At 46.0% G+C, this 12,410-nt stretch overlaps 2 protein-coding genes across 4 annotated transcripts in view; one reads left to right on the top strand and one right to left on the bottom strand.

The window, feature by feature from the left end:
* Nucleotides 1-12,410, bottom strand: part of LOC147571165 (putative gamma-taxilin 2) — a 353,593-nt gene that overhangs the window by 36,537 nt on the left and 304,646 nt on the right. For all 3 annotated transcript variants that reach the window (XR_015247653.1, XR_015247654.1, XR_015247652.1), the window contains one exon: nucleotides 2,311-2,400. The gene's annotated coding sequence lies outside the window, so the exon portion shown is untranslated. The remainder of the gene's footprint in view (nucleotides 1-2,310; nucleotides 2,401-12,410) is intronic.
* RAB9A (RAB9A, member RAS oncogene family) lies at nucleotides 7,580-8,924 on the top strand. The gene has a single exon (XM_086696556.1). It carries the CDS (start codon nucleotides 7,846-7,848, stop codon nucleotides 8,449-8,451), a length of 606 nt encoding a protein of 201 aa, XP_086552682.1. The 5' UTR covers nucleotides 7,580-7,845; the 3' UTR covers nucleotides 8,452-8,924.

Here is a 12,410-nt window from a genome sequence, read left to right as displayed (position 1 = left end):
ATCTAGTTTTGAACCTCTCTAGTGAAATTTTCACTTACTGTTACATTCTTCTTGTCCAGCATTTCTGTTTTTGTTTGTTTGTTTTTTTGTGTGCTTGTTTGTGTGTTTGTTTTGTTTTGTTTTGTTTTGCTGAGCTTCTCATTTTGTTTATATATTATCTTCATTTAGTTGTCTATGTTTTCTTATAATACACTGAGCTACTTAATATAATTATTTTGAATTCTTTATCAGGCAGTTAGCACATTTCTGCTTCTCTTGTGTTAGATATTGGAAATGTGTTTTCTTCCCTTAGCTGTGTCATTTCTTTTTATTCTTCACATTCCTTGTAGATTTCTTTTTCTTTTTTTTTTTTCTTTTTTTTTTTTTTTTTTTTTTTTGGCCTATATACTGGCTTTGTTCTTTGAGGAATCCGTTACCATTTCTTCTGGTCTTTACAAATTGGTTTTAAATGGCAGAGTCTTTCCTGGTTATCTGTGTTCAATATGAAATGAGATGGACCCTAGGAGAGTGTGCTGTAAGGGTGGGTAAAGCCTTTACTATAAAGTTCTTTATAGATTTTGGATGCTCACCCTTTGTCTGATATGTCATTTGCAAATATCTTTTCCCATTCTGTCTGTTGCGTTTTAGTTTTTGTTTTTTCCTTTGCAATGCAGCAGATTTTAATCCTGATGAGGTCCCAAAAATTCATTTTTGCTTTCAGTTCTCTTGCCTTTGTAGATGTGTTGAGCAAGCTGTTACTGTGGCTGAGGTCAAAGAGGTTGTTGCCTGCTTTCTCCTCTAGGGTTTTGATGGTTTCCTGTCTCACATTTAGATCTTTCATCCATTTTGAGTTTATTTTTGTGTAGGTGTAGGAAAGTGGTCTAGTTTCATTCTCCTGTGCACTGCTGTCCAGTTCTCCCAGCACCATTTGCTGAAGAGACTGTCTTTTTTCCATTGGATGTTGTTTCCTGCTTTTTCAAAGATTAGTTGGCCATACATTTGTGGGTCCAATTCTGGGTTCTCTATTCTATTACATTGGTCTGTGTGTGTCTGTTGCTGTGCCAGTACCATGCTGTCTTGATGATTCCAGCTTTGTAGTAGAAGCTAAAGTGTGGGATTAAGATGCCCCCCATTTGGGTTTTCTTCTTCAATATTACTTTGGCTATTTGGGGTCTTTTGTGTTTCCACACAAATTTTAGGATTGTTGTTCTAGCTTTGAGAAGAATGCCAGTGCAATTTTGAGTGGGATTGCATTGAATGCGTAGATTGCTTTGGGTAGTATTGACATTTTTAACAATATTTATTCTTCCTATCCATAAGCACTTCACACCAGTGAGAGTGGCTAAAATGAACAAATCAGGAAACTACAGATCCTGGTGAGGATGTGGAGAAATGGGAACCTTATTGCACTGTTGATGGGAACGCAAACTGGTGCAGCCACTCTGGAAAACAGTGTGGAGTTTCCACAAAAAATTAAAAATAGAACTATCCTATGACCCAGCAATAGCACTGCTAGGAACCTACCCAAGGGATACAGGAGTGGTGATGCATAGGGGCATAGGATGCATGGGGAACAAAACTTGTACCCCAATGTTTATAGCAGCACCTTCAACAATAGCCAAATTATGGTAAGAGTCTAAATGTACATCAACTGATGAATGGATAAAGAAGATGTGGTGTGTGTGTGTGTGTGTGTGTGTGTGTGTGTGTGTGTGTGTGTGTGTGTGTCTGTGTGTGTGTGTATACACAATGGCAAAGAGAGAATGGAATCATGCCATGTGCAACAACATGGATGGAACTGGAAGGTATTATGCTGAGTGAAATAAGTCAGTCAGAGAAAGACAGATATCATATGTTTTCACTCATACGTGGATGTTGAGAAACTTAACAGGAGACCGTGGGGGAAGGAAAGGGGAAAAAATAGTTGCAAACAGAGAGGGAGGGAGGCACACCATAAGAGACAAATACAGGGTTGATGGGAGGATGGGGAAGAGGGGGAAATGGGTGATGGGCACTGAGGAATGCACTTGTTGGGATGAGCACTGGGTGTTTTCTGTAAGCCAATTTGACAATAAATTTATTTTAAAAATAAAACGTTTTGATGAGGCTTATTTAGATTTCTAGCAAATATATAAGAAGTAGAGAAGTCAAAGTTTGTCTATAAGATGGTAGATGAAAATTTAAGACATTTATCCAAACGGATAACAACATATATTTTAACTGTATTTTCTGAGAATTTAGATGATGAAGGCTAATAAATAAAATCTCCAACTTTTAATGATTGTGGGCCCTGTTCATGGGCTCTCAACGAATCCGTACTTCAACGTTTACCATGTTCAGAATGACTTGGCCAAACTTCAAAGCATGGGCTTTGTTTCTGCGTCGAGTATAAATTATACATCTGCCTCATGGACAAATAACCTAAAAAAAAAAAAAAAATGTTTTTTCAAACATGAAATAAACCTCCCTAAATTCCTATGAAACTAAAGCCATACAGGCTTGCACATAGTAAAAGCTTAAGATAAAGTCTGTAACTTTCTGGAATGTCTTCCATCATGATGATCTGTAACTGTTTGTGTAAAACACATATAGAACGTTACACAAAATCTTCCTTCGCTGGAGAACTCTCTTTGTGAAAATTATATATCCTGAGGAGCTGTCTTGTGCACATATGGGAAAGTAACCTTAATCTTAAGAGATAAGGTGTTGTCTCTATATAATAATTTAGGAATTTTCTAAAGACTCTGCACACAATAATTATATAGTTATACATTGAGTTAACCCAGAGACAGCAAGATATGCACAATGGTTGAATTTAGAGATAGAGTATATCTATTTTTTAATTATATTTTATTTTTTCATAATTGATAACATTTCACCAACTAAGTCATTTTAAGAACAGTGACTTTAAACACTACTACATTAAAAATCATTTATATGGGGCGCCTGGGTGGTGCAGTCGGTTGAGCGTCCGACTTCAGCCAGGTCACGATCTCGCGGTCCGTGAGTTCGAGCCCCGCGTCGGGCTCTGGGCTGATGGCTCGGAGCCTGGAGCCTGTTTCCGATTCTGTGTCTCCCTCTCTCTCTGCCCCTCCCCCGTTCATGCTCTGTCTCTCTCTGTCCCCAAAAGAAATAAACGTTGAAAAAAAAATAAATAAAAATAAAAATCGTTTATATACCAACTCTGAGTAATAAACATTTTTTTCAGTTTTCATTTTTGTTGCTGTTAATAAACTGAAATTACCACTCTTGAATTTTCAGCTGAAGATATGCAAAAGGAAATGTAAGGGACAAGATTAGTAAATCTGTATTTTTGTCTCAGATATCAGACGTATATAACTTAAATCTACGTAAGGTAAGATATCAAATGTAAACATTCTAGGGTTTTCAAAGATTAAGTACTTGGCATTAATGTCTGCTAAATGCCACCTCTTCATATTTACCAAGAGAGAAGGGAAGACAACTCATATGGTACTTTTTAGAGTTGAGATTCTTTAGAATGGAATTTTAATGATTTGGACTAGGAACATTTTTTTAGAAATTGATACTTTTAATATGAAATCTCAGGCACCTGGATGCCTCGATTGTTCAAGCATCTGACTTTGACTCAGGTATGATCTCACGGTTTGTGAGTTTGAGTCCCTCATTGGATGAGGTCTATTCCCACTTTGCGTGAGCATGAACCCTGCTCCAGGTTAGCATGAGCCTGCTCTGTGTGAGTACCAGCCCTTGAGCTACACTCTGGGTGACTTCAAACCTGCTCTGGGTGAACTCGAGCCCTGATCTGGGGTGAGCTTCAGTCTTGCTCTGAATGATCTCTAGCTCACTCCTGGTAAACACAAGCCCTGCTCTATGTGATCTTGTGCCCTGCTGCATGTGACCTCGTGCCCTGCTCCTAGTGACCTCGAGCCCCGCTCTGGGTGAACACAAGTTCTGCTGCAGGTAAGTTCCTGTCCTGTTCTCAGTGACCTTGTGCCCTGCTCCAGGTGACCTCAAGCCCAGCTCCAGGTGAGCTGAAGCACTATTCCAAATAACTGAAGTCCCATATCTAATGGGCTTGTGTCCTAATTCAGGTGAGCTCATAACCTGCTCTGTATGAGCTCAGACTCCATTAAGGTAAGTTTCTGCTCTACTCCGGTTGAGTCATGCCCCACTGCTTGTGACGTCACGCCCTACATTGTGTGACCTTGTGCCCTGCTCTGGGTCACTGATAAACCTGCTCTGGGTGACTTCTATCCTGGTCCAGTTAAACTTGTGACCTGCTCAGGGTGAGCACAAACCCCTCTCAGGGTAAGCACAAGCCCAGTTATGGGTGGGCATGAGCCCCACACTGAGTTAGAGTGGGCCTACAAAAGCTAAATATGAGCCCTGGTTCAGGTGACCTCATGCCCTGGTATGTTTGAACTCATGTCCTTTGATTCATTGTCTTTTGAGCTCAAGTCCCGCTCCCAGTGAGCATGAGTCCTGCTCCTGGTGGGCTTGAGTCCTGCTCTGGATGAGCTCAATCCCCATTCTGAGTGAGCGCCAGCAGCCCTCCGGCTAAATACAGACCGTGCTCCGTGTGACCTCATACCACCCTCAGGGTGGCCATGAGCTCCACTTAGGGTGAGTTCATGCTCCACTCCAGGTGAGCACCAGCCCCGCTCGGCGTGTCAACATGCTCCACTCTGGGCAATCTCAAGCCCCTTTTTGCTTAAGCATGGATACTTTTCCCAGTGAGCTGGAGCCCCTCTCCAGTTGAGCACGAGAACTTCTCTGGTGACTTTGTCTTGCTCCAGGTGACCTCAGGCCCTGCTCAGATTTTGCACCAGTCCCACTTCTCGTGAGCACGTGCCCTCTTCTGTGTGACCTTGTGCCCCACTCAGCAGAACCTCCAGACCAATACTAGGTGATCTCTAGCTCAGCTCCTAATGAATGATCTTGTGTCCCACTGCAGTTGAGCAAAGCCTAGTTTGGGGTGACCTTGAATCCCGCTCCCAGTGAACTTGTTTTTAGCTCCACATGACCTCGTGCTTCACTCCAGGTGCACTCGAGCCATGCTTGAGTTCAGCCCATGTTCTGGGTGACCTTGTGCCTGTCTCCAATTGAAATGAGCCCTGCTTGATATGCCTTCTTCCCTGCTCTGGGTGACCTTGACCCCCACACCTGGTGAGCTCATGCCACACTTTGGGTGTACTAAAGCCTTTCTCAGAGTGAGAGGTAGCCATCCCCAGGTGAGTGTGAGCCCAGTTTTGATGAGCCTGTGTTATGCTCTGGGTGACCTCATGCCAGGTGATCTCAAGACTCTGTCTTGGTGAGCTTGTCTCACTCTCTATGTGGCCTCAGACCCCACTCGGGTTTTGCCCCAGCCCCACTTCTGCTGAGCACGTGTCCCTTTCTGTGTGAGCTAGAGCCACTGTCCAGGTGAGCTCCAGGTGCCCTGCAAGTGAGCTTGAGTCTTCTTCACATTACCAAGGGCCCCTCTCTTTATGATTCTGTGCTCTGCTGCAGGGACCTTCAAGTGCCGCTTCCTGTGACCTCGTGTCCCTCTGCAGGTAGCTCAAGTCATGTTCCGAAGGACATGGAGTCCTGCTCCTGGTGAGTTCAAGCCCTGCTCCAGGGGATCGGTAAGCCCACTCCAGCTAACCCCGTGCCCCTCTCTTCCCTTCTCAGTGAGACCTTGCCCCACACCAGGGGGAACTCAAGTCCTGATACACATGGCTGGTGCCCCACTTCTAGTGAATGCCTCTGAAGCTCTGGGTGAGTTCATGCCAACCGTTGTGTGCCAGTATCTGAGCTATCCAACCAGCCTGATGGCAGGGCCCAGGCGGTGGACGGATTGGTGACTGCAGGGCAGTCCACCAACAGTGAAGCTTCTTGTACTCCCACTTTTAGGTAATTTGGCCTTAGCATTGGTTAGGGCAGGCCCCCTACCAGTGAAAGTACCTGGGGATTTGTCATTTGGGAAATTGCCCATGACAGGCCCTGTGGGAAAGAACTGTTGGGGAAAGAAAATAAGGTTCCACAAGAAAATTGTGCAGCCCTACATTTAGCTCTTGTCACCCCCTATAAAGGCTCCTCTACGTAATGGAAGGATATCTTCATATATTTCTCAGCCAAGGAAGGAACAAATGGATTTGAAAGCCCCACTCTGGTAAGTAAGGAGTGTATCTATGGGCACAAGTTACTCCAACCCCTGGGCCCACTTGGCCTCCAGGAGGTATTCCAGATTATGATTGAACCTAGTTGTTTAAGGTACAGAATGGTTCATTAGTTCCTAGGCGCATTGTCTAAGAATGCATAAGGCATGGGTTCCTAAGGCCCTCTTGGCCCTCTCCTAGCACCTCCAACTGAGGCAAGCACTTTTGTTCTCAAGCCACAAGTCGTTCAGAGAAACAACTAAGAGGTCATGTCCCTGTAACTGTTCCACTTCAGGTGTTGAGAGATAGGTGACCTTTCATGAAAACAGCAAAGCAAATGATTTATAGATTATAGATAAACATAGATACATAATGAAAATAATGTAAGAAATTAATCAATAAGCAGAGGGCAGGAGGGAATGTTATGAGAAAAAAAACCATGTTTTTCCTTAAAGGGTGATTACACATAGGAACATTTTTGGAATTAGGTAATGCCAGAAAACATAGATGATGTACACTACAAGGAAATTGCTAACAAATATATAATGCCATGTTTGCCACAATAAAGCAGGCAATTCAACACACTGCTGTTCTCTATGTTCATTTTAATTTTTGTTTTATTTTTAGTTTTTTTTTTCACTTTTTACCTGACGCCATTCATCCTTCAGGAACCCCTGGACCTGCTGGAGCTGGACTCTGGCAGTTGTGTGTCCTTGTGCAACCCTCCCCCTGCCCTGCGCCGGGGTGATCTGGGGCCCCAGTCAGCTTGACCTATTCCCTGCTCATATGAAGTTCTCTCTCTCTCTCTATCTCTGTCTCTCTCTCTCTCTCTCTCTCTCTGTCTCCAAAAAAAAAAAAAAAAAAAAAATCCATTGCTGCTGGCACCTCAGTGGCTCAGTCATTAAGGGTCCAACTCTTGGTTTCGACTCAGGTCATGATCTTACAATTTCATGAATTCGAGCCCGGTGTCAGGCTCTTGGCTGGCAAGGAGGAGCCTACATGGGATACTCTCTCTCTCACCCCCTCCCCCCCCCCCCCCGCCCTTCCCCAACTTGCAATGTCTCTATCTCTTTCAAAATAAAAAAAACTTAAAAAAAAAAAAACTCCTGCTGACAATTTTAGCATTCCCAATGAAGACAGTGGAGTCCATTTACTCAGTCATTGGCTTATTTTTGTTCACAGCAGCAGCATCTGCTTCTGTCTCTGGTTTCCTGATTACCAGTTCCTATGGTTATAGCAGTAGAAGAGAGAAAGGAGAGGTTATTGAGGAAACCCCTGGCACAAGATGAAAGTCATCAGCAAAACTGTCACTGTGCCAGCAAAGGGGTGTTTGAAATTGTTACACACACCTGCCTGCTTCCCTCTCCTGCATCTAACACGTGGTGGCAGGGCTTAAAGTGAGGAGAGGGGAATGGTTGAGAGCAAGGTCTTCGGGGTGGCCGTTGGCTTCGAGTGCCCGCCTCGGTCAGCTGCGACCTGAGGGGGGGGGGGGGGGGGGGGGAAGAACGAGTCCTCACCGCCGTAGGGAGCGGCGGTAGGGCTGTGCCTGGTACGCGCTTGAGTGCTCAGTACGTGACCGCTCTTGCTACCCGATGACTTTCTGTGCAGAAAGGAGTGGGGACTCTGCGTTCTGTTTCCCTCGCGCGGACATCTGTCCACTCGTGCGTGGCAACGTGCGGGTCGGAAGGAATGTAATGGTGCCTTTTTATTTTACAGGGTTCTAAAGTCAAAGATCTTGAGAGTCATAATGGCAGGAAAATCGTCGCTTTTTAAAGTGATTCTCCTTGGAGATGGTGGAGTTGGGAAGAGCTCTCTGATGAACAGATATGTGACCAATAAATTTGATACCCAGCTCTTCCATACAATAGGCGTGGAATTTTTAAATAAAGATTTGGAGGTGGATGGACATTTTGTTACCATGCAGATTTGGGACACGGCCGGTCAAGAGCGATTCAGAAGCCTGAGGACGCCGTTTTACCGAGGTTCTGACTGTTGCCTGCTCACTTTTAGTGTCGATGATTCTCAAAGCTTCCAGAACTTGAGTAACTGGAAGAAAGAATTCATCTACTACGCAGACGTGAAAGAGCCCGAAAGCTTTCCTTTTGTGATTTTGGGTAACAAGATTGACATAAGCGAACGGCAGGTGTCCACCGAGGAAGCCCAAGCCTGGTGCAAGGACAACGGCGACTATCCTTACTTTGAAACAAGTGCAAAAGATGCCACGAATGTCGCGGCAGCCTTTGAGGAAGCAGTTCGAAGAGTGCTTGCCACCGAGGACAGGTCAGACCACCTGATCCAGACCGACACCGTCAGTCTGCACCGCAAGCCCAAGCCTAGCTCGTCCTGCTGTTGATCGTTCGGGAGGTCGCCCGTGCGGTGTAACCAACTCCCGCACGTACACGAAAACACGGGCTGGGGACGAGAATTAGCGTTTGCAGCAACGGACCATCCACTTACAAAATTAAACTAACCATGTTGCTGCCTCGTTAGCGGGTGGGAGGAGGGATCGATCCATCCACTCCTGGAAGAATCAATGTACTCAGTAGTGGCACCTTACACCTGTAATTGGTAATGGTTGTCTAATAACGTTTAATTTAAATACGTAAGTTACAGAGCTAATAAATGAGATGATCGAGACTTTAATTATGATTAAAACAAAACACTTGAATATTCTAGAAGTTACTGGTATTTTTTTTTTTCCCCTGGGAAAATGGAGAACTACTTTTTTATGTGTATATTTTATGTAATTAGCAGTCAATTCCTGGTTGAGGGAGAAATATTCCCTAAAGCAATAATGTTCAGTATTAAAGATGAAAATCAAATGCATTTGTGTTGCAGTTATTTCATGACTTCTTCATTCTCTTTAAAATCACTGAGGTGTTCATATTTTTATTATTTTTTAAATTTTATTTAAATCCAAGTCAGTTAACATCTAGCGCAGTAATGGTTAAGTGTTTCACATGTTGCTTCTCCACATCACAGTCGGGCTCATTGGTAACCAACCACTCGTCATTTGCGTGCCACATGTGTGCCCCCAACCCCACCCCAACACAGAAGCGCACTTTGTCACTCTTGGAGGAAATCCTAAGGCTTGTTTGTCCTTTGTGTGAGGGTAAATGAAGACATCTTTTGTTTGGTCGCGTATTTAGTGCCTTCTCCATCTCAAGGAGATTTTTTCATCCTCGGACTTACTGATCGAGCGGCTCGCAGTCTTCCGTGGATAAAGTTCATATGCTGCGCCGTTTGTGCCTCTGCCGTCCTCCGGAGGCCAACTCCACCCGCTGGGGGTCATCAGGGGACCTGCCTGGGCAGGGCTGTCGTGCGCTACTCATTGGGAGCCACTGAAAAAGCGTTACCATCATCATTCAGTAAGCTAAGCTTTTGAAAGTCTAATTTCCTAACAAATTGGCTCTAAGCAAAACATTTTAACACGTTGAGTTTGGGGGGATAATGTTCTCAGGTTAGACAGAGTTGTAGTTTTTTTTTAATCTATAAAAATGCATTCCCTCCCCCCGCCGCCCCGGGTGCCTGGGTGGCCTAGTCGGGTGGCCTAGTTGGTTAAGCGCCCTGATTTGGGCTCAGGTCACGAACTCCTGGTTCATGAGTTTGAACCCCACGTTGGGCTCTGTGCTGACAGCTCACAGCCTGAAGCCTGCTTCGGATTCTGTGTCTCCCTCTCTGTCCCTCCCTTGCTCCCACTCTGTCTCAAAAATAAACATTAAAAAAAAAAAAAGATGCTTTTAAAAAACATTCTCCCCTCCCAAAACTAACCCTCCATGAAAAAACTAAGGAATCCACCATCAATAAATTAGTGCCTATGATACATTCTTCCTTTTGTTTTTTCTCTGGGGGATTTGCTTTTTTTTTTTCAGTTAAAAGTGTACCCATTGTCTTGTGATTTGCTGTAGTTAAAAGTGTACCCATTGTCTTGTGATTTGCTGTTTTCTCTCAGTATATGTGGATATATTTCCATTATACTACAACCCACCTCATTTATTAGCTGTACAGAAACCATTCTCTGTTGATACCTAGTATCTATCAATATCACTTGTTCAACATTGGGTATTAGGAGTAAGTTTTTTGTTCCTTTTTTAAAAGATTTTATTTTTAAGTGGGGCTTGAACTTATAACCCCAAGATCAAGAGTCGCATGCTCTACCGACTGAGCCCGCCAGGCACCCCTTGTTCATTTTTTGAATAGATGAGTCACATGTTTCAGAATCATAAGGCATAAGGGTTTCAAAATCACAAGGCATAAGGGACACAGATCTCTAACCTTGCCACCCAGTTCCTGTCCTTGGAGGCGGCACGTGTCAGTTTCTTGGGTATCAAACTATTTAGTATGTGAGGAAAGCATATTGTTATTAGTTTGCTGGGGCTGCCATAACGAAATGCATTCTGGGTGACCTAAACAGTGGGAATTTTTCTCACAGTTCTGGGGGCTACAAGTCCACGATCAAGGTGTTGGTAGGTTTAGTTTCTCCTAGTGTCTCCGTGGCTTGCACATAACCTTACCCTGTGTGCAGTACTCTTTCCCCCCACACCCCCCATGTGTCTCTGTGCAAGTTTCCTCCTCTTACAAGGACACCAGTCAGATTGGATTTAGGGCCCACCCTAACGGGCTCATTTTAACTTGATCGCCTCTTACAGGGCCCCGTCTCCAAATACGGTCTCCTTCTGAGGGACTGAGGCTGCAACATACAAATTTTGAGGGGGACACAGTTCAGCCCATAATACATATATATGTGTGTAGGTATTTACATGGTGTATAGTTTTGATACTTGTAGAGGTTTTTAAAAAACTACAGCTTTTCTGTAACCTTTTTCCAGCAGAATATTCGGGGATTAGTTGGTCAAGGGGTCTAGAGCTGGGAAGCAAAAAATGGGCCAGGGAACAGAGCTTCACGCGTGTGAAGACGGGTGGGTGGGAAGGGAGAGTAATTCAGTTTAACACCGTGACTTAAAGGGATCCGGGGGCTGCCTGACCGAGCACAGTACTGACATGTGACAACTAAGGAGGAACTAAACCTGACCCGATGTCTTCAGTCTTCAAACAGAAATAGAAGGACCTGATGGTAAAGCTCTTTAACAACGAGCAAAAGGTAGCTGTAGATCTGATTCGTTTGAAGGAAGGAAAAGGTCCTTTGATTGAATGGTGTTGCTTAAAGACGAGAAATACTGAAACGAGAGTTGGGGAACAAAGCAGCGGGTGACCCCGGCGGGGCAGGCGAGACGGCGGCCGGACTGGTGGAAGCAGCGGCAGGGAGGGGCTGTGCGCGCGGCCGGTCCGGGGAGGGGGGCCCGGTGGGGGCGGGGGGAGGGGGGCGCTGCAGTGCCGCTGCTCGCCACACGGGGGCGGGCACCCGCGCTTCTGTGTCTTCTGGTGGGACGTCTTTGAGGCCGGTCATCGCTAGAGGGCAAAACGGAACCTGGAGAATGGGCAAATGGACGTTTGAAGCCGGTGTAGCAAACGCAGTGTGCAGTGTGGAGGCTGGACACGTACGATTGCATCGATGGGGTAACGTTTTTGTCACCGCCTTGTGAAAACTTCCCTAGTTGAAGTTAAAATATCCTAGATGTTCATTTTTTTAAATTAATGTGAGCGAGGGAGTGGGGGAGGGGCAGAGAGAGAATCCCAAGCAGGCTCTGCACGGTCAGCACGGGGCCCCGATGTGGGGCTCGAACTCGTGAACCCGTGAGATCATGACCCGAGCCGAAATCGAGTCGGACGCTTAACCTACCGAGCGCCCCCCAGGCGCCCCTAGATGGTCCTCCTCTTGAGAAAACCTTGAGTTTGACATTTCTGTGAAAACGCGTGTACGCTTTCCCTTCAGGATCGTGACCCCGCGACGCCACCTCTCTCACAGTACCAGTGGCCTGTGGGCAGTGAGCGCGGGGAGGAAAGCGGCAGGGGACGCGGAGAAGTCCCCGCCGCGGCCGGCAAGCAGGAAGGGCCGCCGAGCCCAAGTGGAAGCGCATGTCTGCGGGCCCAGGGAAGGACGGCCGGACGGCAGACTTGCGGGCTCCCTTCGGGGCGCCCTGGGAGCGCTCGACAGGTCTAGGTGCTGACCTTCTCTGCTCGGTAGGGCACGTCGTCACCCGTTGCTGTTGTGTTCCCGAGCCTTCAGTGTGACCTCCCCTCCCACCACACCTAAGCGCTGCCGGCTCCCCTGTCAGATGGCCTGCCCCTGCCCCGGTCCCGGCGCTGCTTCTCTCCGCGCGTTTGAGGCCCACGTCCCCTCCCCTTCAAAGGCAGTCACGCGCACAGGCTGACACACCGGACTCCGGTAACCCGCTCCCACCCGCTCCCACGG

This window comes from Puma concolor, unplaced genomic scaffold (assembly GCF_028749965.1).
Source record: "Puma concolor isolate L17-30 unplaced genomic scaffold, mPumCon1.1.hap2 unalloc_scaffold_5, whole genome shotgun sequence".
Taxonomy (NCBI): Eukaryota; Metazoa; Chordata; class Mammalia; order Carnivora; family Felidae; genus Puma; species Puma concolor.
The sequence above is the reverse complement of the archived record's forward strand: the minus strand, read 5'-3'. Positions and strand labels throughout refer to the sequence as shown.

Bases quoted from the DNA above. Each gene is read 5' to 3' on its own strand.
- RAB9A (XM_086696556.1), top strand. From the start codon at position 7,846: ATGGCAGGAAAATCGTCGCTTTTTAAAGTGATTCTCCTTGGAGATGGT.